The sequence below is a fragment of the Myxocyprinus asiaticus genome, chromosome 31, assembly GCF_019703515.2.
Source record: "Myxocyprinus asiaticus isolate MX2 ecotype Aquarium Trade chromosome 31, UBuf_Myxa_2, whole genome shotgun sequence".
In the NCBI taxonomy this organism is placed as follows: domain Eukaryota; kingdom Metazoa; phylum Chordata; class Actinopteri; order Cypriniformes; family Catostomidae; genus Myxocyprinus; species Myxocyprinus asiaticus.
This window is the reverse complement of record NC_059374.1, coordinates 14,086,653-14,100,752: the sequence shown is the minus strand read 5'-3', so window position 1 is coordinate 14,100,752 and position 14,100 is coordinate 14,086,653. Positions and strand designations below refer to the sequence as shown.

The following is a 14,100-nucleotide window of genomic DNA, read 5'->3' as shown; positions in this document are numbered from 1 at the left end:
TATGAATTGATTTTTAAAACTATCGCCTGATTAATCGGTTATCGGCCTTTACCACCACCTAAGTTATCGGAATCAGCAAAATCCACTATCGTTCTTTAGTTCTGACACAAACTTTTGAATGTAACTCTATCGCCCCCTTGAGTACTGAGGTTTGTTACCGACACAGTAATGCAAGAGCGCACGTTAAGCATCTTCAACCAGACCGCTCATTGGCAATGCGTTGGCCAAGCACTCAGGTCTGCATTCACGTACTTACGTAAAGTACTTTTTGTTTCTGGCCCTACACACCGAAGTTTAATACATAGGCTTAGGAGTCTGTGGAATCATTAACCAGGACAGGAAGTTGACAGTACATGAAGCTTGCTAAAGTTTGGAAAGCAGAAACTATTCCAAACCATGGTTTGAAACTCTTACAAACCATGTACATTATAATTTAGCTTGACTGATCCCATACTAAGCGAATAAAAATGTTATTCTTGTGCTTTGTGTCTTTTTGTCTTGTTCCAGGATGACCTACTCTTATCTCACCTGCTGTTGGTCTTTGAAAGCCACTCTGGAGGTAAAAAGAGAAAAGGAAGATCCCCACTCAGATATCATTAGGCCACACACACTGAAAACGAGTGTTTTGTCATCTTTCTCCAGCAGTCTGTGAGAGCTCACCAACAGCAGTCTACAGAGACTTTATTAATAAGTGTCAACAAAACCACACAAGACAAAACAACTCTTGAGAAGCTGAGGGAAGCTTTTTGGAAGCCTTTTGTAAAGAAAGCATTACAACTAGCCTCTAGTTATACAGTTTATCCCTGCACTGACTACCTATTCAGGTGGGTTGAAGTTAATGTTACACTGCAGGTATTAGTTGCAGTTGTGACCTCAATTGTTTGGATTGTTCTTACTACATTCCATGTAGATCAAACTGTTCATGGTAAAGACTGTGTGCGATCTCCAGTGTGCTGAATTGTAGATATTGTATTATAGTAAATAGAAGGACAATATTTTTATAATGCCTTCACTCTTGCTTTTGGTAATGATGTTTGGTAATCCTTACAAATTTTGTTGTTCATCAAATTTGTAAATAAAACTTTACAAACTTTGCTGCAGAATTATTATTTCATGAAAATGATGAGTGAACATGCATGAATGTTGCCATGCAGTAATATCTGAAAACATTTTATTACAGAATTATCTGAACACTTTACACACTTTGTCATGGAAAAACACATTATATTTTTAGAGATATAATTAGAGGTAATTTACGTTTTCCTTTTTCAAGGCATTATATGGGGGAATCTTATGAAAATATGTCTGGGTCATATTTTCTAAATTAGAACGTTATATTTTGCATATAGAAAATGAAGCCTATTTTTAGGACCATTACGATTTCTTTGCATTGCGACATTATTTTCATGACAATTAAGTAATTTTTTACTGTATATCAGTAACTAATAAACTAATACATATTTTACTTAACATTATAGTTTAAATACTACCATGATTTACAATTTAAATAATATATATAAATTTTTTGACATTATGGTAATGATAATTAGGGGTTAAAAAGTGCTTAATTGCAATAATAATAATAATAATAATACAAATAAAAAGAAATTCACAATGCAAAACATCTTAAGTGTCTTAAAAATAGCCTTTGTTTTCTTAAGCAAAATATAATTTCCTATTTCTTTCTTTTTATTTTGGGGTGAAATATGACCCAAATATGTTCTAGAGAGGTTTTGTGAGATTCACCTGCATATACATACGGGTGTGTGTATATATATATATATATATATATATATATATATATATATATATATATATATATATATATATATATATATATATACACACACACACACACACAAACCACAGTGCACTTCTGTGAAATAATTGTCACCGTTTCTTCTACATAATTGTTGCAGTTCAGCCTTCAGAATCCATGATGAACGTTTCAAAGTCAGGGTCGAGGTCAGTCACGAGAGCGTTGACAAAGTCCTCAATGGAGGGTCTTTCCTGCAACATGCCTGGACATGAAACAAGAGGGGCAAATTCCAGCTGTTACAGACACACTATCAAGTTTCTGCAAAATGAAAGTCATTTTAAGATGTTTAATGGCATTATAACAATAAGACCGTCCTATGTTAATTACTTATTTAAAGTTTTACTATATATTTCACATTGACATTAAAGTGAGTCTAATATTCTGCATAACATCTCCTTTTGTGCTCCACAGAAGAGTCTGAAACAACACGAGGGTGAGTAAATGATGACATAATTTTCATTTTGGGTAAACTATCCTTTAGGTTAAAAAAGGCACCGAAACTTTTGAGTGGCATTTCCTCTGGCAGAGAAAAAGGGCACAGGTTTTATCTTTCCTATGTCACATTTTAAAATGACAATATCATCTTCCAATTCTTCACACATAGGAACTTCTCCCCAGTGCAGTGCCGGCAGTATGTGTGTGTTGGCCTGCTAAACTGTGCACTTGATTTACAATTCCTCTACACTGGTGCTTTGAAGTCATTTCCCCTTGTAGAGCTGCCAATGTAAATACACCCTCCTCCCTTCCACCTCTTTCCTCCATGGGTCACCTCTAACACACACACACACACACACACACACACACACACACACACACACACACACACACACACACACACACACACACACACACACAGGAGCCCAAGTCCACACAGAGCAATAGGCTGCACACTAACCAATAAAGTTATTAACTAAAAACTGATGCAACAGCAGTCTTACCCACAAACCCCATGTGCAAACTTTATGTTTGTGTGCATCCTAAAACTACAAAATCTTTATTGACATGTATAAAAATTAGTGGTGTAAATATTTACACTTAAAATTATGTAATGTATCATACAACCTGAATTTTGGTCACAATATGGTTACATTTCATTAATGATTTATAATAATGCTTAAGACAAACACAACAGGGCTCAACAATAATGCTGAACTGCTGGCCAGGTACCAGTGTGAGAGAGTTTCAAGTCAGTGCTGCATTGCCACTACAGTACATTGTACATTTGTTGATCATATTCATGCGTTTCTATGTCTTGCCAAATTAAACATTTGGTTTACTGTGATAAATTGAACAATGTTGTTGCAAATGGTGCTGATTTAAATATGTCACCAAGGTAACTTTGTCCAGCTGGCTAACATACATTTTTTGGTTCTGTCAAAACTGGAGAATGACGTTTAATAAACATGGGAGCATGGAAGTTGAAAATCAGTAATGTGATAGTAGCATCATCTGCCAGTATTTTTTAGTTAAATTATCATAGAGTTACATTACAGTGTTTCTGTGAACAATAATAATAACAGTAGTTTAATAGGGTTAGGTTTAGGGGTAAAGTAAACAGTGTAACTACAGATGTAATTAAATACAAGTACTTTAAATGTTAATGCAATGCTACAACATGTATGTACATAATAAATACACTCTATCAAATACGTAAAGAAGTATTCCGCATTCAATACACTTTAAGCTCAATCAAAAGAATTTGTGGCATTATGTTAATTACCAGAAAAAAAACTTTGATTTGTCCCACAAATTGAGTTTACAGTGAGACACTTACAATTTTTTGAGGGTTTAAAGGCAGAAATGTGAAACTTATAATTCTATAATAGCACTTACATTAATTCTTCTCTTAAAACTTATGTATTATTTGAGCTGTAAAGCTGTTTAAATCGATGTTTTTACAGTTGCGTTATGTCCTCATGACAACAAAGTTGTAAAATTAGCTATAACTTTACACAGATGAGGTTAATCTATCGAGTGGCCACTATCATGTTAACACATATACTGTTTCCATCTTGTGGCTATACTTTTGAAACAGTGAGTATTTTCATGTTTACAGATTGGCCCCATTCACTTCCACTGTAAGTGTCTCACTGGAACCCAGATTTTATTTGATTTTTTAAGAAAAGGAGGGACGAGTCAAAATCCATTTTTGTGGTAATCAACATTGTGCCACAAATGCAGTCGCTTGAGCTTAACTTGCATTGAACCCGGAATATTCCTTTGAGTACATAGTAGTTAAAGACACCTAATATAAAGTGGGTCCAAACTATTTATTTGCAAGTAAATTGTAGTAAAAAAAAAAAAAAAAAAAAAACAGTAATCAATATTAACGCCTTTATGCCAAAACAGTCACATACACCAGTTGTCTATAATGTACTTGACATGACCTGGGAATGAAAGAGACATGCAAGATATTCCTCGCCACTGGAGAAAAAAATATTATAGTGTAATGAGGACAGTTTGTGATCTTGTGATATTTTGAAACCACCTGTGTGGTTTAAAAATATGTGATATTGAAGCTCACACCTTAATCTCACACCGGATCACACTAAACTGTTCTAGACTCCAGCTTCAGAACCACTTTCCATAATGACGGCAATTTCCTGAACTTACTTTAGAGGGGATTTAGACTAGTGAACATTCCAGACACATATTTTCTTCTTTCAAACCAAAAATATCCATGAAAATCCTTAAAGAGTTAGAATTTTATATATAAATAAACAACCACACCGTCTTTTTCCAGAGCAGCCTGTATTTCTCCTGAGGTTACCTGTGGGTTTTTCTTTGTATCCACGTGAGAGCTAACAAACTCATTGGCTATTTATACACAGACACTAATTGCAATTTAAAAAGCCACAGATGTGGGAAATTAACCTTTAATTGCCATTTAAACCTGTGTGTGTCACCTTGTGTGTGTAACAAGGCCAAACATTCAAGGGTATGTAAACTTTTGATCAGGACCATTTGGGTGATTTCTGTTACCATTATGATTTAAAAAGGAGCCAAACAACTATGTGATAATAAATGGCTTCATATGATCACTATCCTTAAATAAAAGACCTTTATCCTTTTTGTATGATCAGTTATATTTTCAAAATCAATGCCAAAATTTCACAATTTCTGCCAGGGTATGCAAACTTTTGAGCACAACTGTGTGTGTGTGTGTGTGTGTGTGTGTAATATATATATATATATATATATATATATATATATATATAAAATTAAAGGACCTGAATAACATCAATAGGTTTAATAGGATATACACAAAAAGCTTCTTCAATTTGTAAAGAACAGACCATGTAAATTCTGAACCATATCAGATAAATCTATTGAGCTTCATAGTCATGATGCTTAAGGGTTGGGATGTATAATTAAGGTCACCTAAACTTACAGATAATAAATTATAATCAAAATGATTTCTAGGAATTAAAATGTGTCAATGTGAGTGCCTGAGCAGGAATACACAACAGTCAGGATTGAACGAGCTGTGGAAATGATTTTTTGTACAGACCCTTTGGGCTTCTGTGTGGAGTTTAATGTCTGAGATTAAGAAGTGTTAATTCCTTTTTACTTTAAAGGGATAGTTCACCCAAAAAGAAAATTCTGTCATCATTTACTCTCTCTCATCATGACCTAATGTCTTATGTAACACAAACAGAAGTAAAATGTTCATGCTGCTTTTTCCACTCAATGAAAATGAATGGTGACTGAAGTGTCGAGCTCCAGATTAAAAAGCACCACAAAAGTATCATGGAAGTAGTCGATGCAATTTGTCCGCTAAGTCTTCTGAAGCCATACGATAGCTTTGGTTGAGAAACAGACCAAAATGTAAGCAGTTATTCATTGAAAATCTTAATTTTTCAATTTACTAAAAATGAGATTTGAGAGATAATACAAAGGGGAAGTGAATCGTGACTGCATCCGTCCCCATTCACTTTGATTATATGGAAAAGAGCAGCATGAACATTCCGCTAAATTTCTCCTTATATTTTCCACTGAAGAAACAAAATCATACAGGTTTGGAACAACGTAAGAGTGAAAAAATTATGACAGAATTTTGACTTTTGAATAAACTACTGATTTAAAAACATTTTTATTTTATTTTATAAGTTATTTTTGTGATATGTGGAGTTTTGTAAAAACAAATGTAATAGACCAGAGTAGACCAAAACTATTGAAATATATAACATATTGAATTAACAATGAAAATGTTATCCATATTTTATACTATAATGCTAGTTAAATATATATATATATATATATATATACTGAAAACAAACAAGACTACATGCTCAAAGGTCATCCTTGTAATCTTATAATAAACAAAGATATAATTCATCTTTTTATGTGGAAACAAGATTATATGGTAGACAGGATTAAACAATCTACAGGTATGGAGTTAAAGTCACCTTATTTACTAACACAGGTGTGTTTAATTACAAATCAAAAGGGGCTTCTGATGCAAGCTGTCCTTGATAACCCAGTTGTGTTTAGAAATGGAGGTCAACCACAGATCAAATGGCCAACATGCCTTTTCAAACACCTGGCAAGCTTTACTCCACACTGACACTCATTTATCCACACAGCACAATAGGATGAGGGCGCTCACTCTGATTGGTCAGAATAGCCAAAGACTTAGAATGGAGGATAATGAAAATGAGGACACATCAAAGTGAGGCAGGCTCATCTCTCCTCATTTAATCCCAGTTTAAATACTGTTCTTTGGCTCCCGTGGGCTGTGCCACACCTACAAGTTGTGCGGTTACGTGGGCACAGCTAGACATGGTGGAACATGACTCAGGTTAATCTGGTTTGGTTTTCATGTGAAAAAAGTACAGGGTGACCGAGAGGTCAAATGAGGAATAACCAGAAAATACTAAAACATTTATATTAAAGGGATAGTTCACCCACAAATGAAAATTCTATCAATTTGCACAACTCTGTGTTGTTCCATATACCCATGTGACTTTCTTTCATCCATGCAACACTAAATGTGAATTTATGAATAATATCTTGGCTGCAGTTTTCCATATAATGAAACTGAATGAGGACTGGGGCTTTCAAGCTCCGAAATAACAAAAAAGCACAATATTGGTATCATAAAAGGTGAAGGTGAAGATTATCAGTAAATATTAACTTAAATTTTGGTGCTTTTTTTTTTTTTTTGGTAGCTGACAACCCCAGTCCTCATTCACTTTTATTATATGCAAAAAGTAGCCAGAATATTTGTAACAAAATTCACTTTTTGCATTCCATGGAAGAAAGAAAGTCATTTGGAACTACATGATGGTAAGAAATGACAGAATTTTCATTTTTTTTAATGAACTATCCCTTTAATGTTTAGGTACTTGTTCCTAAAGCTCAGCAAAGTGAGCTATAGTTGCCTAGGCTCTGGTTGTCTTGCATATTTCTTAGACTTCAATTGGTTGAGCAACATTTAAAGACTAAGAAGATAATTACAGTGTCCCTGCCGGCAGCTGAAAAGATTTTTTGGTTGTTCCACGGCTTTGAATTCAGTCTGTGTTTGTAAGTATTTCAAACATGTCACGAATTGTAAGCAATAACCTCATGATCTACCTGAAGGTTGAAATTACTTAATCACTGACTCTGTAATTAAAATTATAGAGGCTTCAAAGGCTTTGTGAAGAAAAAAAAAAGTATCAAGGATTATGAGGTTACAAAGAGCAGTCCACCATTGTGAACATGAATCATGTAGCTTATAGCCTATTCAACAATTTACAAAAATGTTATTCATGTAAATATCCTAATAAGATTTGAGCACTGATGCACATAGATCTCACGAAACCTGTCAAGACTGAATAGTTCACTCTAAAATCAAAAAGACAGGAATAAGAAACTGTGTTTTGCATTTATATTAGTCTTTTTAGATCATTTATAATGACAGTTATGCAAATGTAATTCTCATTGCCGTAAAGTAAATTGCAAAAAAAAAAAAAAAAAAAAAAAAAAAACAATCACTCATTGCCGTAATGTGAAAAAGGTATTTTAAATGTATATTATTTAAATGATTATTGTGTGTGTGTGTGTGTAATATATATATATATATAAGGATAGTGATCATATGAAGCCATTTATTATCACATAGTTGTTTGGCTCCTTTTTAAATCATAATGGTAACAGAAATCACCCAAATGGCCCTGATCAAAAGTTGACATACCCTTGAATGTTTGGCCTTGTTACAGACACACAAGGTGACACACACAGGGTTAAATGGCAATTAAAGTTTAATTTCCCACACCTGTGGCTTTTAAAATTGCAATTAGCGTCTGTGTATAAATAGCCCATGAGTTTGTTAGCTCTCATGTGGATGCACTGAGCAGGCTAGATACTGAGCCATGGGGAGCAGAAAAGAACTGTCAAAAGACCTGCGTAACAAGGTAATGGAACTTTATAAAGATGGAAAAGGATATAAAAAGATATCCAAAGCCTTGAAAATGCCAGTCAGTACTGTTCAATCACTTATTAAGAAGTGGAAAAACCCACAGGTAACCTCAGGAGAAATACAGGCTGCTCTGGAAAAAGACGGTGTGGTTGTTTCAAGGCCAAACATTCAAGGGTATGTAAACTTTTGATCAGGGCCATTTGGGTGATTTCTGTTATCATTATGATTTAAAAAGGAGCCAAACAACTATGTGATAATAAATGGCTTCATATGATCACTATCCTTAAATCAAAGACAGTTTTCTTTGCATGATCAGTCATATTTTTCACAATTCCTGCCAGGGTATGCAAACTTTTGAGATATATATATATATATATATATATATGCAGTTGAAGTCAGAAGTTTACATACTCTTAGGTTGAAGTAATTAAAACTCATTTTTTTAACCACTCCACAGATTTAATATTAGCAAACTATAGTTTTGGCAAGTCGTTTAGGACATCTACTTTGTGCATGACAAGTAATTTTTCCAACAACTGTTTAAAGACAGATTGTTTCAGTTTTAATTGACTATATCACAATTCCAGTGGGTCAGAACTTTACATACACTAAGTTAACTGAGCCTTTAAGCAGCTTGGAAAATTCCAAAAAATGATGTCAAGCCTTTAAACAATTAGCCAATCAGCTTCTGATAGGAGGTGTACTGAATTGGAGGTGAACCTGTGGATGTATTTTAAGGCCTACCTTCATACTCATTGTCTCTTTGCTTGACATCATGGGAAAATCAAAAGAAATCAGCCAAGACCTCAGAAAAAAAAAATGTGGACCACCACAATTCTGGTTCATCCTTGGGAACAATTTCCAAATGCCAGAAGATACCACGTTCATCTGTACAAACAATAGTACGCAAGTATAAACACCATGTGACCACACAGCCATCATACTGCACAGGAAGGAGACGCTTTCCATCTCCTAGAGATGAACGTAGTTTGGTGCAAAAAGTGCAAATCAATCCCAGAACAACAGCAAAGGATCTTGTGAAGATGCTGGAGGAAACAGGTAGACAAGTATCTATATCCACAGTAAAATGAGTCCTGTATCGACATAACCTGAAAGGCTGCTCAGCAAGGAAGAATCCACTGCTCCAAAACCACTACCACCACAAAAAAAAAAAAAAAAAATAATAAAAAAAGGCAGACTACAGTTTGCAAATGCACATAGGGACAAAGATCTTACTTTTTGGAGAAATGTCCTCTGGTCTAATGAAACAAAAATTGAACTGTTTGGCCATAATGACCATCGTTATGTTTGGAGGAAAAAGGGTGAGGCTTGCAAACCGAAGAACACCATCCCAACCGTGAAGCATGGGGGTGGCAGCATCATGTTGTGGGAGTGCTTTGCTGCAGGAGGGACTGGTGCCCTTCACAAAATAGATGGCATCATGAGGAAGGAAAATAATGTGGGTATATTGAAGCAACATCTCAAGACATCAGCCAGGAAGTTAAAGCTTGTTCGCAAATGGGTCTTCCAAATGGACAATGATCTCAAGCATACCTCCAAAGTTGTAGCAAAATGGCTTAAATGCCAAGGCAACGGAGTGGCCATCACAAAGCTCTGACCTCAATCAGTGGCCAAAAGTTTGGAATAATGTACAGATTTTGTTTTTCGGAAGGAAATTGGTACTTTAATTCACCAAAGTGGCATTCAACTGATCACAAAGTATAGTCAGGACATTATTGATGTAAAAAACAGCATCATCACTATTTGAAAAAAAGTCATTTTTGATCAAATCTAGACAGGTCCCATTTCCAGCAGCCATCACTCCAACACCTTATCCTTGAGTAATCATGCTAAATTGCTAATTTTGTACTAGAAAATCACTTGCCATTATATCAAACACAGTTGAAAGCTATTTGGTTAGTTAAATTAAGCTTAACATTGTCTTTGTGTTTGTTTTTGAGCTGCAATAGACTGGCATGTCTTTAGGTCAATATTAGGCAAAAAAGAAACAGCTTTCTCTAGAAACTCATCAGTTAATCATTATTTTGAGGAATGAAGGCCATACAATGCTTGAAATTGCCAAAAAAAATCTTGCCTTATGGGAAGAATTGCAAAGAAAAAGCCACTTTTGAAAAAGAAAAACAAAAAGAAAGTTAGAGTGGGCAAAGAAAAACAGACATTGGACAACAGATAATTGAATAATTGGATCTTAACCCCATTGAGCTTTTGTGGGATCAGCTAGACTGTAAGGTGCGTGAGAAGTGCCCGACAAGACAGCCACATCTATGGCAAGTGCTACAGGAAGCGTGGGGTGAAATGTCATCTGAGAATCTGGACAAACTGACAGCTAGAATGCCAAGAATCTGCAAAGCTGTCCTTGCTGCACGTGGAGGATGTTCTGATGAGAACTCTCTGATGTAGTTTAAGAAGTTCTGAACATTTTCAAATTGTAATAGTAATTTCTCAAGTTATTAATGTCCTGACTATACATTGTGATCAGTCGAATGCCACTTTGGTGAATAAAAGTACCAATTTCTTTCCATAAGAGCAAAATCTGTACATTATTCCAAACTTTTGGCCACCAGTGTGTGTATATATATATATATATATATAATTTTTCTATTTAGAAAATTATGAAAATGTCACAGTGCAAAAAAATGCTTTATTATTTAAATTGTAAAGTATGTATTTTATGGTGTCCAAAAAACAAAAAAACAAAAAACAAAAAAAAAACATTATTCATCATGGTAGCATTTCATGTACTACCTTTAATTTATGATTATTTAAATAATTAAAAAATATATAATTGTCATGAAAATGTCAGTGCAAAAAAAAAAAAAAATAAATAAATAAAATTATTCATCATTTGCAGTATTTGTTGTACTGCCTTTAATTTATGCTGATCAAAATAAAATGTATAATTGTCATGAAAATAATGTCACAAGGCAATAAATTATATATTATTTAAAAAGTATTTAAATATCACTGTAGTATTTGTTTCACTGCCTTTAATTTATGCTTATTTAAAAAATTAAAAAATAATGCATAATTGTCATGAAAATAATGTCACAATGAAAACCATCTTAATAGTCCTAAAATAGGCTTCACTTTCAATGAGCAAACTACACTTTATTTCAATTTTGGGGTGAAATGTGACCTAGACTTGTTTTCGTGATATTTGCCCATATACAGGTGCATCTCAATAAATTAGAATGTCGTGGAAAAGTTCATTTATTTCAGTAATACAACTCAAATTGTGAAACTCATGTATTAAATAAATTCAGTGCACACAGACTGAAGTAGTTTAAGTCTTTGGTTCTTTTAATTGTGATGATTTTGGCTCACATTTAACAAAAACCCACCAATTCACTATCTCAAAAAATTAGAATATGGTGACATGCCAATCAGCTAATCAACTCAAAACACCTGCAAAGGTTTCCTGAGCCTTCAAAATGGTCTCTCAGTTTGGTTCACTAGGCTACACAATCATGGGGAAGACTGCTGATCTGACAGTTGTCCAGAAGACAATCATTGACACCCTTCACAAGGAGGGTAAGCCACAAACATTCATTGCCAAAGAAGCTGGCTGTTCACAGAGTGCTGTATCCAAGCATGTTAACAGAAAGTTGAGTGGAAGGAAAAAGTGTGGAAGAAAAAGATGCACAACCAACCGAGAGAACCGCAGCCTTACGATTGTCAAGCAAAATCGATTCAAGAATTTGGCTGAACTTCACAAGGAATAGACTGACACACAGACGTGTCAAGGAATTTGGCTACAGTTGTCGTATTCCTCTTGTTAAGCCACTCCTGAACCACAGACAACGTCAGAGGCGTCTTACCTGGGCTGAGGAGAAGAAGAACTGGACTGTTGCCCAGTGGTCCAAAGTCCTCTTTTCAGATGAGAGCAAGTTTTGTATTTCATTTGTAAACCAAGGTCCTAGAGTCTGGAGGAAGGGTGGAGAAGCTCATAGCCCAAGTTGCTTGAAGTCCAGTGTTAAGTTTCCACAGTCTGTGATGATTTGGGGTGCATTGTCATCTGCTGGTGTTGGTCCATTGTGTTTTTTGAAAACCAAAGTCACTGCACCCATTTACCAAGAAATTTTGGAGCACTTCATGCTTCCTTCTGCTGACCAGCTTTTTAAAGATGCTGATTTCATTTCCCAGCAGGATTTGGCACCTGCCCACACTGCCAAAAGCACCAAAAGTTGGTTAAATGACCATGGTGTTGGTGTGCTTGTCTGGCCAGCAAACTCACCAGACCTGAACCCCATAGAGAATCTATGGGGTATTGTCAAAAGGAAAATGAGAAACAAGAGACCAAAAAATGCAGATGAGCTGAAGGCCACTGTCAAAGAAACCTGGGCTTCCATACCACCTCAGCAGTGCCACAAACTGATCACCTCGATGCCACGCCGAATTGAGGCAGTAATTAAAGCAAAAGGAGCCTCTACCAAGTATTGAGTACATATACAGTAAATGAACATACTTTCCAGAAGGCCAACAATTCACTAAAAATGTTTTTTTTTATTGGTCTTATGATGTATTCTAATTTTTTGAGATAGTGAATTGGTGGGTTTTTGTTAAATGTGAGCCAAAATCATCACAATTAAAAGAACCAAAGACTTAAACTACTTCAGTCTGTGTGCACTGAATTTATTTAATACATGAGTTTCACAATTTGAGTTGAATTACTGAAATAAATTAACTTTTCCATGACATTCTAATTTATTGAGATGCACCTGTACATGCTGAACTTAGATGAAGAAAAAAAAAAAAACTTTAGAAATGTGTTTTATGTTTACAACTTCTCCCATGCATACTTCTTAAGAGTCACTGAAATTTTTTCTTAATGCCAGGATCATGACGTCAAACATGGATTAGGCATTCTATCAACTCTTCATGGCATAATTAATCCGGTATAATCAAAGTCTATATAATTTATAAAATCATCTGAGTCATGCTGACACACACAGAGTCTAATCATTTGGCAGTGAATGGAGTGTTTACTTAGCAGTAAAAGCTAAAAGCACTTTTAGTTGAAACCCCATTAAGGAACATTTTAATACCATTTACACCTGGTATTAAGATCCCTCTCGAGTGATCTAATTACAAGTAGTCAAACAAGACACATCACTGTTCATTTGCACATACAGTTGTGCTCAAAAGTTTGCATACCTTTGGAGAATAGGTAATATATGTACCATTTGTAAAGAAAACATGAGTGAGCAGGCAAAACACATTTCTTTTATTTCTTATGGGATTCATATTCAACTGTAGGTTATAACAGAATGGCACAATCATAAAAAAAAAAAACATGGCAACAAAGAAAAAAATGAAATGACCCCTGTTCAAAAGTCTGCATACCCTTAGTTCTTAATACTGTGTATTGCTCCCTTTAGCATCAATGACAGCGTGCGGCCTTTTGTAATAGTTGTCTCTGAGGCCCCAAATTCTTGCAGGTGGTATAGCTGCCCATTCGTCTTGGCAAGATGCCTCCAGGTCATGCAAAGTCTTTGGTCGTCTTGCATGAACCGCACGTTTGAGATCTCCCCAGAGTGGCTCGATGATATTAAGGTCAGGAGACTGTGATGGCCACTCCAGAACCTTCACCTTTTTCTGCTGTAACCACTGGAGGGTCAACATGGATTTGTGATTAGGGTCATTGTCATGCTGGAAAGTCCAAGAGCGTCCCATGCGCAGCTTTCGTGCAGAAGAATGCAAATTGTCTGCCAGTATTTTCTGATAACATGCTGCATTCATCTTGCCATCAATTTTCACAAGATTCCCCGTGCCTTTAGAGCTCACACACCCCCAAATCATCAATGAGCCACCACCATGCTTCACAGTGGGGATGGTATTCTTTTCACTATAGGCCTTG

At 35.3% G+C, this 14,100-nt stretch overlaps 2 protein-coding genes across 2 annotated transcripts in view; one reads left to right on the top strand and one right to left on the bottom strand.

Moving 5' to 3' along the window:
* The window catches only part of LOC127421902 (tumor necrosis factor receptor superfamily member 19-like), a 43,567-nt gene extending 42,473 nt beyond the window's left edge, over positions 1 to 1,094 (top strand). Inside the window, exon 10 of the mRNA XM_051665111.1 lies at positions 508 to 1,094. Coding sequence (XP_051521071.1) covers positions 508 to 512 — 5 coding nt within the window. The 3' untranslated portion in view covers positions 513 to 1,094. The remainder of the gene's footprint in view (positions 1 to 507) is intronic.
* Positions 1,095 to 1,149: 55 nt separating this feature from the next.
* The window catches only part of mipepa (mitochondrial intermediate peptidase a), a 41,087-nt gene continuing 28,136 nt past the window's right edge, over positions 1,150 to 14,100 (bottom strand). Inside the window, exon 19 of the mRNA XM_051665091.1 lies at positions 1,150 to 2,021. Within this exon, the coding sequence (XP_051521051.1) occupies positions 1,921 to 2,021 (101 nt within the window). The 3' untranslated portion in view covers positions 1,150 to 1,920. The remainder of the gene's footprint in view (positions 2,022 to 14,100) is intronic.